The sequence below is a fragment of the Sceloporus occidentalis genome, unplaced genomic scaffold, assembly GCF_023333645.1.
Source record: "Sceloporus occidentalis isolate IW3139 unplaced genomic scaffold, rSceOcc1.0.p SCAF_2, whole genome shotgun sequence".
Lineage (NCBI taxonomy): Eukaryota > Metazoa > Chordata > Lepidosauria > Squamata > Phrynosomatidae > Sceloporus > Sceloporus occidentalis.
Genome location: NW_028316982.1, coordinates 171,536,153 through 171,556,740, shown reverse-complemented (window position 1 = coordinate 171,556,740; position 20,588 = coordinate 171,536,153). Strand labels below are relative to the sequence as shown.

The 20,588-nt window shown below is 40.6% G+C and overlaps 1 protein-coding gene across 4 annotated transcripts in view; it reads left to right on the top strand.

Annotated features, from left to right (window-relative positions):
- The window catches only part of LOC149319331 (phospholipid-transporting ATPase VA-like), a 170,229-nt gene extending 149,876 nt beyond the window's left edge, over positions 1-20,353 (top strand). For 3 of the 4 annotated variants that reach the window (XM_089511491.1, XM_089511490.1, XM_089511492.1), the window contains 5 exons: positions 7,850-8,050; positions 10,351-10,431; positions 14,150-14,254; positions 16,563-16,750; positions 17,878-19,162. In XM_089511491.1, coding sequence (XP_089367617.1) covers positions 7,850-8,050; positions 10,351-10,431; positions 14,150-14,254; positions 16,563-16,750; positions 17,878-18,571 — 1,269 coding nt within the window. In that variant the 3' untranslated portion in view covers positions 18,572-19,162. Of the gene's footprint in view, positions 1-7,849; positions 8,051-10,350; positions 10,432-14,149; positions 14,255-16,562; positions 16,751-17,877; positions 19,163-20,055 lie in introns of those variants that run through there. The other variant, XR_016280173.1, reaches the window with a different exon arrangement.
- Positions 20,354-20,588: the final 235 nt, after the last annotated feature.

The following is a 20,588-nucleotide window of genomic DNA, read 5'->3' as shown; positions in this document are numbered from 1 at the left end:
GTCAGGCTTGCATAATATCCTTAAAAAAAAAAGCTCAGTGTCCACCAGCGAGAACAAAGTATAGTATGATTGCTTGAGTCAAAACCAGTCACTAAATGGTGACATAGAACAGAGCCAATCACAAAGCCAATCACATGAGGTGAATTATTACATATCAGGAGTTTGGATACCAAAACCTAAAAATGTACCGGGAGAGCCACATGGTCAAGCACACAGTTTTAAATATGCTTTTGTTTCATTGTTTTAAATTTTCCTTATTCTTGGTCAGACTTATTGTCCCCCTACATTTACATTTGTTTATGAATGACTGTCACTTCTACCATTCTTGAAGCACATTATCAAGCTGGGATTCAGAGACATAGCTGTATTAGTCAGCAATATCAGTATGCAAAGGGATCTTGTAGCACCTTTGAGACTAATTGCAAAAGAAGGTGAAAGAAGATAAATATAGGGGATTATCGCACATGACTTATCTCGTCTTTTCCCTGATGTGAAACACACATGTTTAACTGTCAATGATAGATCTTGCCACATGCTCCCATGGCCAGGCGTATGCAGCCCCACCTTATCCTGTGGCTTTTCAAGGATGGGAAAATCCTGTTTTTGAAAAGCCATGGGACAAGCACGGGTTACATATGGGCTGCATATGCCTGGCCACAGGGGAATGCAATAAGACCCATCACTGAGGAAGTAGACCCAAGTCTGAAAAAAAATATGTTACAACTTCTTTTGCACAGTTAAAGTTGCTGCTAGGTCTCTTTCCATCTCATCAGACTAGTTTATATTAAATCTTAAAATTACTGCTAGGTCAGAATAATCTTTCTACATTTCCTGAAGATATTGGCTGGCTTGCTGTTGAGCATTTGTGAGATCATAAGATGGGCTTACAGAATAATAACTTCTGGGGATTCATGTTTGCTGTAATAAATAGCTGAACATGACCCCAGAAAACTACCTCTTAAGCCAGGCATCACCCCAACAGAAGGGTTTCTGAGACACTGCCTATCGAGGTGCTGGTAAATGACAAATGCAGTGCTCTCCCAGTCACAGAGTGTATTGAGACGAGCAGTTGAGGCAAGACTCTTAGGAGTCTCTCCAGCTCTCTGTACACAGTGTGCCCAATGACCAGGACATTGCTGCTCATGTCATTTCTTCAGCATCTTGGAAATGGTTCAGTCAGGCACTGTCAGACTGAAATGGTAATGCAGGGGGTCCCATATATCAGTCCTCTAAAGACCTACCCACTCATGAGAGCCTATGAGGGTTGTAGTTATATGAAGTTTGAGTCTTCTCCAAAAAATATTTTCCCCCATTGGTTCAGTTGGTAGGGAAGAAGCCTATTTTAGCTCCAAAATCCTTGAGCCTCTTAGAGAAGCAAAAGGCCTGCAGGTCCAGTGGATCCAAGACCTCTTCAGACCTCTTCTTCAGTCCCATCTTTTGGGGCCTACAACTAGCACAGCTTTCCAGGGGTATACCAAGGAACACTGTGGCAGATAATGCTCTCCTGCTGCCAAAGAACATCTGTCTCCTAGTTCCCTGTCACCAATGGATCCCAGATTTAGGATCACTATAATAAAGTTAGCTACAAACAGGAAATCTGTAAAAGCATCTTAAATGTTAATAAAACTGAGTAAAACAGATCATTAAATGTTTGAAAAGCCTAGCAAAATAAAAACTCATTGGTTGGTGCTGGAAATAAAAAATGTTTTACCTCCCTGAACACCCATCACTCAAAGGTCACTGTGGGAACATATGCTAATACAATTACAGAATAAAGGTATATCATGTCACATCTCACCATTTGTAAATTTTCTTGGCACAGTAATTGTACAACCGTTCATCTGTAAGCTTTCTGAAATAGGTATCCAGTATGCAATCATATTCTTGCTATACCTTTTATGTTTCCTTTTTTGTTTCTGCTATACGTATGTTATTTGAACTATTGTCAGTTCAGGATTGTCCCAGGCCCTGAGGTTTCTAGGTCAAAAACTGAAACAAACATCATTCCTTGGTGATGTCAATAAGCTTTGTGTATTATATACACAACCACAGTGGCTCACAGCTTGGCATTCAAACACACATGCATGTACATGCAGAAACAAATTAAGACGGAAATCTTAACTAAAGGGGCTGTCCACAGATCAAGATGACATGAGATTATCCCTTCTCATTGTTTAGAAAGATGGGATAAGAGACATTTAATCTATCCTATGTGCTTCTAGCTATAAGGTGAATGCAGAGGAGAAGGTGAGCTGTGACACCATAACAACTGGGAGAGAAGGAGGCAGCTAACTAAGTATAGTAAATACACAGACCCTATGGAAAGTTTTTGCAGGTTGCAGCAACAAATCAATTGAGCCTTGCAAAATTGTAGCAAGTTATTTACTTCCTGAACTGGAGTTTCACACATATGCTTCTCCTCTTGCCCAGAGCTAAGTCCACCAAAACTAGAGGATTTGCATCATCTCATCTTCTGCCTGACGATGACATATGTCAACTAGAGACTCAGGGCTAAGCCCTGTGATTTTACAGCCCTAATCATTTGTTGTTGGTTTTATAAAGTTGTTTCCAAGGAAACTTAACTGGGAAGAGTTTTTCCAAAGTCAATGTGCCACCTCTGAAAATGCCTTGTCACTGGTAGCTATGGAATAATTGGCAAGCCTTGGGTTAATCACAAATCTTGGTCACAGTCTGAGCTTGAAAAACTTACATTGGGGCTATAATTCCTAGAATCCCACCAACTATAATAGTCTTTTGGGACTAGAAGTCCAAAAAAAAACTTTTCCAAGCTCTGACCTTGGTGTATAAGGATAAGTTCAGCTGAATTAAACACATTGGTGCTTGGTGAAGGTTGCAGATAACAGGTTCATAATGTCAACTTTATCTTCCTGTAATACTTATTTTTATTATGACTCAGGCATTTATACTATGAACCTCTTACTGCATTCATAATTAATAAGGAGAAATGTTTTGAGATGATATGCCACCCTTACATCTGTGTGGCTGGCAGTGTTGGTGGCCTCTGGTAACCATTTAGGAAAGCATATTCCATGAACCTCAGCTTTTCCCCAATTAGTGTATAAGAAGCATGAATAACCATTAGATAATGAAATACAACAACACTGCCCAGTGCTGTGGTAAAATGAATCCAAGATTGTGGTCTACATCTAGATTATAAAATCTGGGCCATTAAACTGTTACCAGGGAATCGCAAGAACAATGCAGAACGAAAGGCAGTTTGTGTATAGCTAAACCAAGCTCTATTGCCTGACTTCACTTTTGGGATCTAATTCCAGACATCATGCAAAACAAAAGTTGGCCCTCCACATTTGCAGATTTCATTTGCGGATTTGATTATTTGTGGTTTTGATTAGTATGTCCTCTCTAGGAATCTCAAGGTCGTCCAGCGCAACTCTGACAGAAGAGTTGTGCTGGAGAACCTAGACATTCCTAGAGAAAACAGTTCTTTAGGTATTTGAGGGTCCTCCAGCATGATTTTGTGATCAACTTCTGGCAGACGTTGACCATAGAGTTGCACTGGAGGACCTGGAGATTCTTAAAGAAATGTTCTCTTATGTAAAAAGAGTAGTGTTTTTTTATCTGCCGTTTTCCCACATTCACAGGGGTCCTTCACCCCTAACCTCAGTGAATGTGGAGGGACCACTGTACAACAATGGCAGTACAGTATATTCCTAAAAATACCTTTTAAAATGTGTTTATTCCTAGTACATTTTGAGATAAAACCTCTTTTTAAGGGAACAAGTTGAAAAACCTGAACATCTTTAATACTTTTGAAAGACTTCTCAAACCTACTTGCTCAATCATAGAAACTCAGGCTAAGAGTAAGCTACTTGAAATATTGTTTGCTGAAAACATATAGCAAATAGAGGGGGTGTACAGTCAATCTGCTATGCCTGTAGTGACTGCTAAAGGACCCTTTTCCCAGAGGTTATTTCAGGAAGAAGACAATCTGTGGCTCAATCCAAATACATTTTATTGTTCACCTCTTTAGTAAATATTTTGGTTACTTTTGTGGAAATCCATATTTCCACTAGCAAGAGACACTGAAATATCCCCATAAAGCTGTGGTAGTAAATTAAACTATGGCATTATTTTTCAGTAAACTATCTGTAGCACTGAGGAGAATAAAAAGTGCTGATACTCCTGCATCTTTGACCAAAAGATTGTAAGCACCATATTATCCTCCTCTTCAGCTGAATAAAAAGCATAAAGCTGAATAGCCAGAAAACATGTGTTATTTCAGTTTGTACAAATTGGACTGGAAGAACCCTCTACTGTACTGTTCAGCTATTTCTGATTTATTTTGCTCAGAGGCTGTCTATAAATTAAACATAAAGCCTTCAAATTTGACTTGTTCTGAAGACCCTCATTGATCTTTCAAAGAGCAATTCAAGTTTGAATTGCAGATTTTCGTACATGAGAATTCCTTGGGCAGAAACACTCTGACCATTTTCACTGCAGTAGCTTTCCTAGAACCAATAGAATTACTCCAGGGAAAACAGTTAGATGAATGTGCTACTAGGATGTGACAGGACAAGTCCATGTATTGCTTGTGTGCATGTGACCAGCACTGTGAAAATGGAAACATAAAGCTTTCCAGGGGATGTAGTTATAGAAACCTTCAGTGGAACTCTCCAGTAATTTCCAGTGCTTTGTAGTAAATATCTTGGAATCATATATTGTGAGAAGTCACATACATGGCAATATACACTGCAGAGGTAGAATCATACAGTACCTTTTCATATGGTTAGACCGTATCTTCCTGTATGAGCCTGCTCAGGCCCCAAGATCCCCAGGAGAGGCTTTTTTCCTAGTCCCACAACTGTCATAGGAACAGTTGGTGAGGGCCTTCTCTGTGGCTTCCCCAGACCCTGGAAATCTCTTCCGAGGGAGGCCACATTGGCCCCCTCCCTAATGTCATTCTGTCAGCAGACAAAAACTTTTTATTCTGACAGACTTTTAAAATTCAAAGAATGGGTTAGGGCTTCTGTATTGTTTTAAACAGAACTGTTTTTAAACCATTTTTTAAATTAATTGTTTATCTTTTAATGTGTTTGCTTAAATTGTTTTAATACAGTGAATAGTTTAATTCTGTTTTAATGTTAGTGATATTGTCCTTGATTTTGGGGACAAAGGCAGGAGGAGGAGGAGGATCTGTCTTTAAAAGGCTTAAAGCCACCTTAAATCCTATGCTAGAAGAAAGCATTAGAAATTAGATGATGATGATGATGATGATGATTTTCCAACATTGTATTCCATGCATGGGAGGAACGGAATAGCACCAGTCAGGCCTGCCTTTTTAACATGTCCAGCTTCAGATGTTGACAGTTGCTCCCAGTCCAACTGGGCTATCTGTATACTGCAAAATCTGATCAGGCTAGTTGCAGTCTGTACAGGTAGACCCTTATGCAGATCCAGTAATTCATATGTTGGTATCAAGTGTGCTGAGGGGGTGGGTCAGGTCTGGCTTGTATGGTCCTGGTCCTCTTTTATAATAATAATAAAATATTTATTTATATCCCACCTCTTCCATTTGGGGATCGAGGCGGGTAACAACAGAGTTTATACGATACACAATATAAGAACAATAAAACCCACAAAACCCTGACCCAACATTCCCTTCCAAACTATAAAATTAGCATAAAACATGATTAAAATATATAATAATACTACACTACAAAGTTATTCTGCAATCTGCGAATGATCAGGAGATAGAGTAAGAAGGACGGGTAGAATCAGTTCTACCTGGGTGGTTATCATCTGCCAGAAGAGAAAGGTATTTGTTGCTTTTTTAAAAGCCTCCAATGAGGATAATTGGCGAATCTCTTCTGGCAGGTTATTCCAAGCTTTAGGAGCCATAGCAGAAAAAGACCTCCGGGAGGTCACCGCCAATCTGGTCTTTTTTGGATGTAAAAATTTTTTCCCAGAGGAACGGAGTGTATGGGAAGGATTATATGGGAGGAGGCATTCCTTCAAGTAGACTGGACCCAGCCCCCCCCCCCACACACACACTTTTCCAGGGTCAGTGAAGCTATGCACAATTCCCCTGCCAGCACATTACCTTCTGTTGCCCAATGCTTAGGCAGGTCTGTGTTTTTAATAATTTGGGATGGAAGCAGAGGTTGTTTCAGCTTCCAGTATTTTCCTGCAAAGGTAAACATCCGTCCTTCTCCATTAAAGTCCCTGAAGCATTCACATGCAGAGAAACCATGTTACTAATAGGTGGGGGAAGACATACCATTTCCCTTCTCTCCCTCTGTACAAGTAATACAGTGTACAGTTGGACCCTTCTTTTGTTTAGAGAAAAGCCACAGAACTGAGTTTAGGCCTGGCTTCTGGATGCCAATAAAGGTAGGACTTAGAATATTACTTTTTAGAAGAATGAATACCATGACATAGGACAATTTCATACGGAGGAATGTATCACCATCCTGAAAGAAGGATGGTGGGGACAATCTGAAAATGCAAGAAATTACGTAGTAGCTTATCATATGCACAGACAAACACAGCATCCATCCGAAAGAGAAAGCAGTGCAAATGTGAATGAACTTATCACATGAGCACGTACCCATCGGCTTCTTGATTTTGAATTAGCGTGTTTGCGCATGCGTGCTGGGGGGGGGGGGTAGGCTAGGCCTTTCCTCAGTCCCGGTTCCAGTCCTCTCCAAGGCCCTAGTTTGCCGAGGTGAAAGTCCTCAGTATCACACTCCCTCACTCACCAGGATTTCCCAGCCTAGAGCCTCCATGGCTGCTCTCTATCTTTCTGTTTGCCTCCCCTCCTGGCAAAGGTGCCCACGCAGGAAGAGAAGCCTGGATGGAAGAGAGAGAGAGGAGGAGGAGGAGGTTGAGGAGGAGGAGAAGGAGAAGGAGGGGTGCGTGGGGAAGAGAAAAAGGCAAAGGATGGCTTGAGAGAGAGAGCACGTGTGCACGAGGGAAAGGGGTTCCAGGCAGAGGCACACATGCTCCTGGGCTTTACTGCTGTCTCCTCTTCTTCCTCCTCCTCTAGCACCTGCTGCTGCTGTTTCCCAAAGCTCAGGCAGGAAAAGGACAGTGGGTGGGTCAGAGATAGACACTAGTGGGGAGAAAAGGGTGGGAGGGTGGTTCCAAATCAGGTGGGGAAACTCCACAGGTTGCCACAGGCATCCATTCAGTGGGACCTCCTGAGGGAGTTAAAAAAGGACTGGAGAGGCAAAGTTCTTTCGCTCCCCTGCCTCACCTCCAGTCTCTGCCCAAAAAGAGTTGCCCATCACATTTAATCATCTTGTCCCAAATAGCAAGTTTGTGTCCTTCATGTGCAGGGAGGACAAGATTCCATGGCTGACAGTAATCCCATGGTCGAACTGGAGATGTATTTCATACTAATACAAATGCGTATTAACTGTGAATTCGCAGTGGAAAGGGATTTATACATTCAATATTTTTCCAAATTTAGCTATTCCTGGGATGTTTCAAGATTGCGTTTGGATTACATTCCATTTGTGCATGACATCATTTGAAAATCTTTTGCAAAATTACATGAAATACCTTGGATGAGCCCAGATTAATTTTTGGGTAACCTTCCAATTTTCCCTGTGTGATAAAGTCCATACTGAAACAAAGCCATCCATAATGCAGCAATGATGAATTGATGTTTCTGGGGCCCGTTCAGTTCAGTTATAGATGGTTTTCATTCTTCTTTAAAGTAACTTTCCAAGCATGGCAAAAAGAGAATAATGTGTCTGAAAGGGGAGATGCTACATATGTTCCTGGCTTACAGTGCGATGTGGTGATTGTAGATCTTACTGCTACCTATTATTAACATGTTGTTCTTTTCTTTTCTTTTTCAAAGATGTTTGTGGCCCTCCTTTTCTGGTACCAGTTTTACTGTGGATTTTCTGGGTCATCTATGATTGATCAGTGGTACCTAATCTTCTTTAATTTACTGTTCTCGTCCCTTCCTCAAATGATTGTTGGAGTGCTCGATAAAGATGTACCTGCAGATGTATTAATTGCTGTGCCCCAGCTTTACACAAGTGGCCAGAACATGGAGGTAAAAACTCAGCTTTACTGTGTCCTTTCAAGTTCTGCAATGTGAGCTTGAAACTGATAGAATGACATTATATATAGCTTTGATGTTTATTTTTAATAAGCTGCTAATGGGCTGTGGAGAGAGGTGGGCATTCTTGAATATATATAAAAACTACACTCTTCCAGAAAGTTCTCCATATAGAATACTATGTGACACTTTCCAAGGACAAGTTATAAGGGTACAGACAGAGATCACATTGATGCCTGCGTAACAAGTCCTAATGAGGAACAATATTAGATGGGGTCAGAATATAGTTCTAGATTTCACAGCTCTAAAATGGAGAATAACCCTCTCCCTTGTATTTATTACTAGGGCCCTGTCTGCATTGGACAGAATACTCTGGTAGCAGCCTAGAGTATTTTGGCCCCAAAGCTGCCCTAACACCCTATAACCTGGGGACTTCAGAGTGATGCTGGATGGCTGTTTGCACACGTTTTGCTGTGTGCCACCCACCACCACTGTGGGTCTCTCCTTCAGGCTGAAACTAGGTGCCCAGCATTGATCGCATAGCTAGGCTCCTCATTCTGTCCTCAGAGGGATCAATTCACAGTGGCAGCAGTAGAGCAGGACATGTTCTAAATAGCTGCCTGGCATTACTCTGGAGGACCTTGAATTTTCTTAGAAGAAATGGAGCAAAATGTGAATTTTTAATCTGTGTTAAGGATTAAAACATATTCATTGCCAAACTGGCCATACATCATCCTAACAGTTCACATCAGAGATTGGGTCCTGCGTTGTCCAGACTGATTGCCATGAGGACGAGAGGAAGACATGTTATTTGGCCCAAGCAAACAGCATTGGAGGCCTATGTGAAGAGTCATGCTGAATCAGATCAAAGCTTCTTCTAGTCAAATATTCTGCCTGCAGAATGACCGTTTGAGTACAATAGCACTCTTCTAACTATTGCTGCTTGTATAGCAGAACTGAGAAACATACTGTTCCTGGTATGAAGGTAACATATAACCTTCATGATGAAGACAGTGGATTGGAGCCAGACTAAAGAGTTTATCGCACTGGGGATAAAACGTTCCCCGATGCTTTACAACGGGCACGAGCGGGGCCGCGCACGGAGCGTGATGGGAACCCGATGGGGCCCAGAACGCTAGTTTACCGCACAGGGAACGCCGCCGCCGCGCGTTCCCATCGGGTTCCAGAGGGCGCCATTTTTGGGAACTGTTTCAAAGCGTTCCCAGAAATGGCGTCCCCTGGAACCCGATGGGAATGCGATGGAAATGCGCGGCAGTGGCGGCGGCGTTCCTTGTGTGGTAAACTAGCATTCTGAGCCCCATCGGGTTCCCATCACGCTCCGTGTGCGGCCCCGCTCGTGCCCGTTGTAACGCATCGGGGAACATTTTATCCCAGTGCGATAAACTCCTAAGTTCTCTGAATGCAGTTTGTAGGATCTAAGTTATGACTCGTTTATTCTACTGATTTTAGAAGAAACTAAATTTGAATTAATGTAACCTGAAATCAGAATAATTTTGTTTCACAAGTTAATATTATTGGAAGCATTTATCATCTAAGAGCTGAACCAGTCCAGGAAACCAATGGTCAAACCAGACTGGGAAGCAAGAAATATGAAGCATATCTTCAGATTTTAATCATAGTGGGAAACTGTACTTTCAAGGCTGATGTGGGACTGTTGATAGAATTAGAGATGGGTGAGCTCCCACCCACAATGTGGAAAATTGGCTCATTTAATTGCTGAACTATTTCCAAAACATCCAATCATACGAGTCACCTGCCCATTACCCTAATCTATCCAAACCTCTCCCTACTCACTCAACTTTATTCTATATTGGCAGCAGCCCCACTCCGGAAACAAGGGCACTGGGTTCATTACAAGTGTCAGGAGGAATGCCCCTGCCTGAGGAGAGGGAAGAGGTTTAGAAAAGACATTTGATCCAACAGCCCTTTATGGGGGTCTAGAAGGTAAAGGTTGAGTCTATGGGTTGCTTATGTTTACAGTTTGGATAGATTTTGTTGAAACGGAAAGAGGAGGGGCTTGGGGGACCACCAATAGTGGTCTAGGTTGTAGGGATTTAACATACTGGGATTTCTTTTTTCCAAGATGAGACTTAATTTAATTGAAAGAATTTGATCATTAACGATGCTCACATTTTAGATAAGCTTTACAAACTTCAAACCCTTATATCTTATTCTGACCTCTGTTGAAACCAAAATCTCCACATAAGTTACTCTATTGTATTCTGAATGTTTCATCAGAACTGAAACTCTTTCTCTGTGGTTCTTTATTGCAGGAATACCAGCCACATATGTTTTGGATGAATATGATTGATGCTCTTTACCAAAGCCTGGTTTGCTTTTTCATCCCTTACTTTGTAAGTTGTTCATTGTACGTGCAGAGTTAACATATTCTTTATTCGCTCTCTAATTGGGAAGAAAGGGTTCATCATACTTGAGAAGTATTATGTAGTCAAGATGATAGTTTTGTGTATGTGTTTCTTTAATTTTTTTTTATGGTACTACTGTATAACAAAAAAGAAAAGAAAAAATGAAAAGCAACAAAACCAGTTCACAGTGACATTAATGAGGAACAAATTATAGTGGGCTAACAGTCTGGCTTAATTTAAGTATTCCATGGCCCGTTACAGACGGGCTCTTGAGGCGCCCCCATCATGTGCTAGGGGTTGGCCAGGGGCCTAGTGTCCACACCGGCCTTACCCCTAGCACGTGACGGGGGCGTAATAATGGCAGCGCCCAATACACACAGGCGCTGCCATTATTACGTGCCGGACGCATAGCGTCCGCATGTTGCGCAGCGCTTATGACGTCGCGAGTGTGCCATTGGCGCCTCACAGTGTCATAACCACGCCGCGGGAAGAAGTGCCATTTTGGGGCTTTTTTCTTGCTCCGCACGGTTTGGCTGCTGCAGCTCCCTCGCAGAGCAACCAGCAGCGCCAGCAGACCGCCGCTTTTAGGTGGTCTGTAACGCGCCCATGTGTCTGGAAAAGAATCCTAGCAGGAATGATGACATTATGGTGCACATTCAAATGCAGACAAGACAGTGAGATCTTGAAATCATTGAATGATAGATAGGTTGTTGTTGTGGTTGTTTTGTGACTTGAAGTCACTTCCAACTTATGACGAATCTAAGGCAAACTTACCATGGGGTTTTCTTGCCAAGTTTTGTTCAGAGGGGGTTTGCCTTTGCCATTCTCTAAGGCAGGGGTAGGCAACTTTTTTGAGCCGGGGGCCGGGTTGCTGTCCCTCAGACAACTGGGGGGCCAAAGCCAAAAAATAAATAATTAAATATTTTTTAAAAAATTTAAATAAATAAATAAACCGGGACAAATGTAGGACAACATTTTCAAATGGTGGGCACTTTTTTAAAAAAAGTGGAGGACACACAAAAAAATTTTGAAGATTTTTTTTTTAAATGTTAATATAAATGCATGTTTCTGAGGCGTCTATAAACAATTGCCCCCCTTGCCCCTGCGCGCGAGAGGCCAAAGGCCCCGGCGGCAATTGGCAGCAGGACCGGGCTGGGGCCGGTCCCAAGGCCTCGCTGGGCCGCATCCGGCCCGCGGGCCGCAGGTTGCCTACCCCTGCTCTAAGGATGCGACAGTGTGGCTTGCTCAAGATCACTCAGTGGACTTACCTGGCTAAGCAGGGATTTGACCCTTGGTCTTCAGAGTTGTAATCCAATGCTGAAACCATTACACCATGTTGGTAGATAGCATTGTTTGTTTTTCCAGCCTTGGGGCTCTTGGCAATTATAAGGGGTCAAAGAGATAACCTGATAGCCCTGTATAAATATTTGAAGGGGTGTCATATTGAGGCTGGAGCAAGCTTGTTTTCTGCTGCTCCAGAAACTAGGACACAGAGCAATAGATTCAAACTACAGCAAAAGAAATCCCACCTAAACATTAGGAAGAGCTTCCTGATGGTAAGAGCTATTCAACAGTAGAACACATTGGGGAGTGGTGGAGTCTCCTTCTTTGGAGGTTTTTAAACTTAGGCTGGATGGTCACCTATTAGGAATATTTTGATGGGCCTCGTGGTCTCTTCCAGCTGTGTGACTGTATGATGCTATGATCAAAGAATCTATCTTTGTTGGCAAAACTGATAAAGGGAGTATATTGCTTCCAGGACATTGGGTACAGATAGACTTCTAGTTTATCACAAACTTTTTTTTAATACAAAAAAATGAGACTGTAACCAGAGAAAGGCTATAAAACCCCTTTCTTGTACATCACTAATGGCAGCTTGGATTTTCTGTATGCTGAGCAGCAAAAGCAAAGCTGTCTGGTATAAAATGTTGGGTATTGATTCTTAACAGTATTACAAAAGTAAGATCAGAGGAAATATTTCAAGGAGACAGTAACAAGCAGTTATGGCTACAGATGTGTACAAATGAGCTCTCTAAATTCTCTGTCCTGTTTGTGGGGCAGAGAAACTGGCCATGGAATAGGAGACATTTCACCTAATTGCTCCAGATGGAGGAGAAATTTTCCCAATAGTTTCTCTAAGGTGGACTCGCCACTAGCAGTGGCAACAGCACAGCTTATTGCTTCTCCCCCTCCCTCAATATAGAGACCCCAAGGCATTTTTGTTCCTGTTGCCACTGAAGTAGCATCTGCAGCAACTGCAGCCCAACTACCATTTTGCATATTGTAAGGATTTGGGGAAGCAGTTAAGATAGTGGCCACCACAAAAAGAAATGGTGGCTGATATTTAGACGATATTCTGCAAAACTTCTTTTTTCTTTTTATAGGAAAGAGGTCAGAAAAGGGGGGAAATCAGAAATGTTTTCAGGGGGAAAACTTTTGAGAAATTTCAGCTTGGAGCTCATTGGATCAATTTGTTTTGACAGTTTACAGCAAAAAGCAATGTGGGGCAAAATGAATTACTGTAGTCTGTTCTAAAATAGTCAATAAAATGATAAATTCTAACAAATTGTGATAGTCAAGACCTTAATTATTCCTGTGTCCCAAGCATGTATCCTTTGGGCTTCAGCTTGGCTGTTTCTAGAGGAACCAGCATTTCTTCTGTATCTGTAGCAGGCTTACATTTAGGATAATTTTTAGGTGTGGGTGACCTTAGATGAGTAACACACTCTTAATCCCAGAAAACCCCATGATAGCTTTATCTTAGAGTCATCATAAGTCAGAAATGTCTTGAAGGCACACAACAACAACAACCTCAAATTAGGTGTGAGTGTGACAACTATATGTTCTGAATTACATAAGGATGGAGACCAGGTGACCCTTCGTATGTTGGATTGCAGCTCCCATCAGTACTGATCATTGGCTGTGTGGTCTAACATTACATGGAGGGGCAGACATTTCCCACCTCTGACCTAGGGCCTACAAGTACATTTTTCAATAATTTGGAATTGAGGTGTTGCTACACAACATCTCAATTCTGTGTAATATGTGAAAAAGCCTTCAGGTTCTCAAAAGTGCTGACCTTCAGTTCAATTTTCTCCCAGGGTTTTTTTGGCAATAATTATTCAGAGGATGTTTGCTACTCCTTGGGGTGAGACATTGTGACTTGTCCAGAGTCACTCAGTGAGTTTCCATGGCCAAGCAGAGATTCAAACCCCAGTCTTCAGGAGTCCTAGTACAGTGCTCAAAAGTCACTACACCATGCTGGTTTCTGAAGCTTATACAAAGTTTTAAAGTGACATTAGTATGACAGCAAGTGGCCAGGAACACCTTTCTTGAAACATTTTTGGAACAAATAGGGTTTTAAATCCCAGGACGTCAGCCCCAGACTAACATATGCTGGGTATAGAGTCCCAGAAAGTGGATGCTGCATCAAACATGGAAACATAACTCTCTTGGACTACAACTCCAAGAACAACCAGCTAATATGGCCAGAAGTCATGCTGGCCAGGAGGTTCTGGGAACTACAACCCCCAAGAGTAAATCTTTCTAAACTTTACTGTGACACTATAGGCTCTGTTCTCAGCCATCAAATACAGGATCACCAGGAGATGGTATTCAAAAAGCAGGGCAACAGGTAATCTCCTAAATTTTAGACTTTGGTGTTTTAAAAGACTAATTTTTCTTAATTTCCATTAAATATTTTCAGATATATTATGATTCAGATGTGGATATATTTTCATGGGGAACCCCTATCACCACAATAGCTCTCTTCACCATTATATTGCATTTGGCCATTGAAACAAAAACCTGGGTAAGTTGCTTACATAAACATGGTGTAGCAATTAGTTCCATTTGTTTGGATTGCAATTATTTCATACATTCCATTTTTGTATTATTGAAACATACTGTAAAACTTTCTATACACTCTATAATTGATTCTATGGGTCTAATCTAGAGTACATCTACACTGTAGAAATAATGCAGTTTGGCACCACTTTTAAGTGAGGTAGCTTCATCCTATGAAATCCTGGCTTTTAGCCTTCTCTGACAAAGTGTGCTGGTGCCTCAAAAACTACAGATCCCAAGATTCTGTAGGAAGGAGCCATGACAGTTAAACTGGCATCCAATTGCATTATTTCTACAGTATATATGCACATTTAGTCAAGACTATCATTGGCGCGATACAGACCGCCCAAAAAGGGCAGTTTGCCAGTGCCTCCTTTTCCGCTGGTGGGAAGCCGCAGCGGATACACCGCACGGTTTCCCGCTGGCAAAAAAAGAACCTGCAGAAAGCAGGTTCTTTTTCTGGCGCACTTATGACACCCGAGTGCGCCACAACGTGCGGATGCTAAGCGTCCATCGCATCAAAATGGTGGTGCCCATGTGTACAGGGCACTGCCATTTTGTCATACGGAATACGTACTAGGGTTGCGGGGCAACCCTAGCACTTATTCCTTACGTGCTTAAAGGCCCATCTGTACTGAGCCAATGGGATTGAGGCCTACATGTCTCTTCTTCCTAGTTTTAATTACAACTACCCAATGTGGCTGAGTGAGACTAATTTTCATGCCCAGTCCCCTGCTAGGAGCAAACAGTTTCTAGCTGAAATTAGAGTCAACCAAATAAGTCAATATGATTTCTTAAGATCGTACTTACACAATTCCTATTGTTCAGTGGGTTCATTCTAGTTGAGACTAACAATATAACCAAGAGGTTATGCCTTTTCACCTGTAACCTCTTTTCCTCTGGTGATAGTATTTGCCTTTGCTGATACTTTACTTAACCATCAGTTAAGCAAACAGTATAATGTTAGGATATACGGCCAACCTAGTTGCTGAGGACAATCTGTTTTAATGTATAGTTTGTGGAAATGCACTAGTGCTGGCCAAATTGATTGCAGAGCTTTCAGATATATTTTTCCCAAGGAAAAGAAGACAATGAAGGGATAAAAGATCTGCCAAAATGGAGAGCAGAATTCAAAATCATACAAGCAAATACATGGCAGAGATGCTATCAAACCTCATGATTAACTGGCACAGAACATAAATTACTCTAGCTTATAGCTCAGGCACATTAGAAATTATACATCTCACAATGTAAAACAAAGTTCTGCCCATGTACACTGTACTTTTAATGTGAGTCTGTTCGAGTTCCAGATAATGCTCAGATATAGGTAAGCATATATCCCTAAAGGGAATTTTTAAGATAAATGTTGAGGAAGAAATAATGCTGAGCTTGTCTGACCAAGCACTAGTGAAATCCCCAACCTAATCAGGCTATAGCCTTTTTAAAGGCTTTCAGTGCTTCCTCTGCTTGCTATACTCCTGGCCTATATTGTGTTTTCAGTGTATGGGGAGGCTAAAGCTTTCAACCCACAAACCTCACTGTTATTTAATGCAAATTACAGTAGATTAAAGTTTAAAATAATAACTGTGTCATCAGTTTAGAACTCAGGGGAGGCATGTTTGTTTTTCAATCGTTCTCCAAAGTTATTCATAATTACTAAACCCATTTGAAATTGAACTGAAGAATGTTGGTAAATCTTTGTGCAGTTGATGACACAGACATTAGCAGCACTAGCACAAGTGGCATGCTCTAGCAAAACAGACTTCAATGAGTATTTGGTCAGATAAAAATATAGTCATAGATGCTTGCTTTAGTAGTGCATTAACAGGAGTTTGTCCACATTGGGAATGTTCATTGGGAACATGTTAGCAGGAGTTTGTCCACATTGGGAATGTTCATTCTCCAGAGCATCATTCAGTTGGTTTTGCCTGGGCTACAGAGTCCTCTCAGCAGAAACTAGCAAAACTATTTACACTGAATCTGAACTTTGCATTCCTTCTGTGTATAGCAAGCCTCCCCCACCCCCCCATCTCGGTTGAAAAGATAGGTATATACTTTGCCAGAATCTCCAGAGCATGGGAAAAGTTAGGTTTTTTAGATTGCAGTTCTGAGAATTCCCCACCCAAGGCCACTGGACATGTTTCCTGTAAACTGTGAGATTTTTAGTCTCAATAGTAATTTTTTTCCATTTTCTGTTGAAAACATGTTTAAGGTTGCTTGTGTCCCAAGCAAATACCAGTATTGCACATTAATTCTGAGTGTGTTTCTTTTAGACATGGCTTCATTTGTCATCTTGTGTCTTCAGCGTTGTTTTATTCTTCATTGTGGCTCTTCTTTACAATGCATCTTGCCCAATATGTTATCCTCCATCCAATCCCTACTGGATTATGGAAAAACTGATGGGAGATCCTATGTTTTATCTGACTTGTCTTATAACGCCCACCGTTGCATTGCTTCCCAGGTAATGTATTTGCCTTCCCCTGAGAATATTTTTCCTGAATTGGCCTGATAGCTCTTAGTCTTTTTGTAACTGCACTAGGAAATATGTAACTAAGCTGTAGGCATGTACATATACTGTGATAATCAAATATGTCATTAAACTGACAAGTCCAAATGAATCAGTGGTTTTCATTTTTAGCCATTGGCCATAACAAATGTATAAAAAGAATATCAGATAAATCACAGCAAAACTGATTTGTTGTCAGATTAAAAAAACAAAACCTATAAACGTGGGTAACATTTTAAAAATGCTACACATTAATATCTTTTCAGAGCCCTAGGCAGCCTGTTATATTGTATTGAAATTAGGGAGGGGTGAGTGTCATACCCACTGACAGTACATCCAACCTCCATACAGTTAAGATCCTAGTTCCTGTACAAAATAGGGTCTTGCATTCATTTCAGTATGCATAAATGATCATTTGCACAATTCCAGATCAAATATCATCCCCTCTGCAGCAAACCAGATGGATGCTCTTGTTGAACATAATGTGTGCAAAGCAGTTGTAAATACCTAATGCTTTTTTAAAGACTTAAAAACCTACCAATCAGTTTTTTGATAGAGGGGTGGATCAGAATCCAGTTAGAAATATGTTTGAAGAGTTAGACAAAGAGGCATTGGAGAGATGGCAGGAGAAAGAACAATACTGATTATCCATTTAATATCTTCAATAGAAGAGCAGCACCATTTTCTGTCCAATAGATCAATTTGAAACTACACTGAATCTGCCCAACCAGTCCTCCCTGGTAGGGGTAGTAGTGCTGTTTGTTATTAATAAGATAGACTATGGAAGTTTGGGGAGATCTGAAGGCTGAATCCTATAGTTTAGTCCCAACTAGAGTAGATCCATTGAATCAGTTACTGGATGGTAAGTCAACACTCTAGTCTACTCTACAGAGCACTACCAATAGGGTTTAGCCATTGTCTCCAAGTTCCTATTCTCACAAACATGGAGCATTTCCTCTTATGGCATTCTAGCAAATTACTCTACCATAGTATTTATTTTTTATAAATGAAGTTTATACCATTATTCTATCAGTACATTGCCTTTTCTTGCTTTTTAAAATACATATTCCTTCCTTTGTCAGATTTCTATACAGAACTCTTCAAGGGACATTATTCCCAACCCAGCTTCAGCTTGGACGCCAGTTATCAAGGGTGCCACCAGATACTCGCAACCAGTTTTTAAACAGACGGAACATCAAAAAAGAGACTGATCCTCATAAATATCCCTCTGCTCGTTATTCTCCAGAAAGTCCATATTTTATTACTAATGATTCTCAAAGGGCTTGCAGACAAAACTGTCCTATAAATTTATCTCAACCTGGAAAGGAACTGTGTCCACCACTGCCAAAAACAGAGCCTACAACAGATTTAAATATTCCTGCTCCTCCTCTTGGTGCTCAGTTATATGAGAAAAATGGGGATCTTTTGGTGGCTGATAATGCAGATGAAACATCCTTGCATTTTTCCAAAGACATTTCAGAGTTTGAACCAACTTTAGTAGATGAAACATGCCAGTGGAGCTCAAGACTAGATCAATCAGACGTCAGCTTGTTGAACTGGATCAAATCAACACCATTGTTTAATGACACTGGTGGTGATCTGCCTTGGTTATCCAGGAGTTTACAGAATGTAAAGCTGGACAATACAACTCCATATAGCTGTAGTTCTCACACATTTAGAAATTCAGACCAGAACACTTCCTGTTTTCAGGAGCAAAGGAAAAAGTGTGCAGATGGCTGCGTAAAAAATGAATCTCTTGAGTCAACTTTTTTATGATGTGGGTATTAGAGCATATATTTTCTGTTTGCACAGGAGCGTAGTTATTCTATTACAGAAGATGGAAATCAAGGTACATATTTTTATTTTAAAAGAAATTTTAAGCACAATATGTTGAAAATAAGAGCTTTATATACAGATAAAAGATACATATATATATATATTTATTTTTCATCTCATTTTATACAAAATCTGTATGTTTGTTTCTGTTTGCTTCTTTGAAGTTCTGTGCTCATTTACTACGCCACAGTTCTTGGATTTCAACCCAAAGCTTAATGTGCTAAACATTGGCTCACAGTTCTCATGAGCTGTGGGCCACTATTTAAAAATGACTTTAAAAAGTTGGAGCAATCCTTATCAGGTTTCTTTGGAGGTGCATGTGGCCATGAAGGGGAAAAAGAGAAATATGTGCAATAAAAAAGTGAATAGGAAATCCTACAGAATCAAAACTTCATTTTGTAAAACAATATTACACTGCAAAGGAAATAATGTTCATATTTTTCCAGATATGACCTCATTTTTTTATTTCAGCCTTAGCAGTTTATATATCACAAGAAACCAATAAATAAATGAAGATCCATATTACAAATACATTATGTTGTCTTGGGTCATTGAAGGTACATTTACCCATTTTAGGTCACTGAACATTTGCAGTATTACAAAAGAGGAGCCAAAAAATACTATTTGCACTCATGAGCTGTTTGTAGCCTTTCCCTCCTAGTGGACCATTTAGTGAAGAGGTGACTGAAGTAAATATATCTCTGTTTTGATCCAGCAAGTTCCTTTGAACTTCTTCTGAAAATGTTGATAGTATTAAGGAAAGTCAAAATAATTCTGGGTCATATATGCATTTTTCCCACTTACTAATTTAATATCAAGTAGTGGTATGCATGTCTGAATACCCCATAAAAGATTAATCTACATACATCGAAACTCACTGTGAAGTCCAACTTAAGTTGTAATACCACCTTTTCAAACATGTTTTGGGCTTTTGGTTTCACACATGATAAATTGAATATATACTTTATTTGCAGAAAATAATAACTTAATAAAACTAGTGGAGCCAGCATGATTTAGTGGTGTGGTGGTTTGAGCATTGGACTGCAGTTTGAGACCAGGATTCAGTTCCCTGCTCAGCCATGCAAACCCACTGGGTAGCTTTGGTGAAGTCACACTCTCTTAGCCTCAGAAAAAGGGCAAGGGCAACCCTTCTGAACAAAAATTGCCATGAAACCCCTGTGATAGGTTCACTTTAGGGTCACTATAAGTCAGAAACGAATGCACACAGCAACAACAAGTAAAGTTCTTCACAAAAGCATTCTTTTATTCATTTTACTTTAATGCCTTTAGTATGAGTGTGTGCAGGGCAGCTAAAAGCAAGACCCAAATAATGCCAGAATTCATTTGAAGACTTTCATCTTCATAAATGGGCATGTCTGTGGGACACAGAATTGACTATTTTCACACTGTCTCTATTCATCAAGGTTTTGCTGTTATGCTACTACATAGAGGAGCCAGCAAAGTGAAATTGCACATTGGTAACCAATGCACAATGGGACCCAATGACCATGATGCACAACAGGGCTGATCCACAACAGGACCAATGCATAGCTGGACCGATGTTCATCAGGACACTGACTTTCACGATGTATCCTGCAATAAAGAATTATGGCCAATGGCATTCTTTTTTAAAAAGAAAATAACTACAAATTACAAAATAAAGTAGATGGAAACCAAATCGAGCTCAATTTACAGTGGCTAAAAGAGCTTTAAAAATTAAAAATGTTATTTTTTTCTTCAAAAAAGCAATTTTGGGTAACAATTGATGATAACAGTGGCCATTCTAGAGACACTGTGCCACAAACTAAAAGATTCTGCCTCCCACAATAATCTACTAAGCCCCAGACAGAAGAAACTGGAGAAGATTCTCCAGAGATGACCTTGGTGGTTGCGAAGACTAGGGCAGTCTCAGAATCAGGTTGAATTGTGTTATAAAGGTAAAAACCAAGAACTTGAA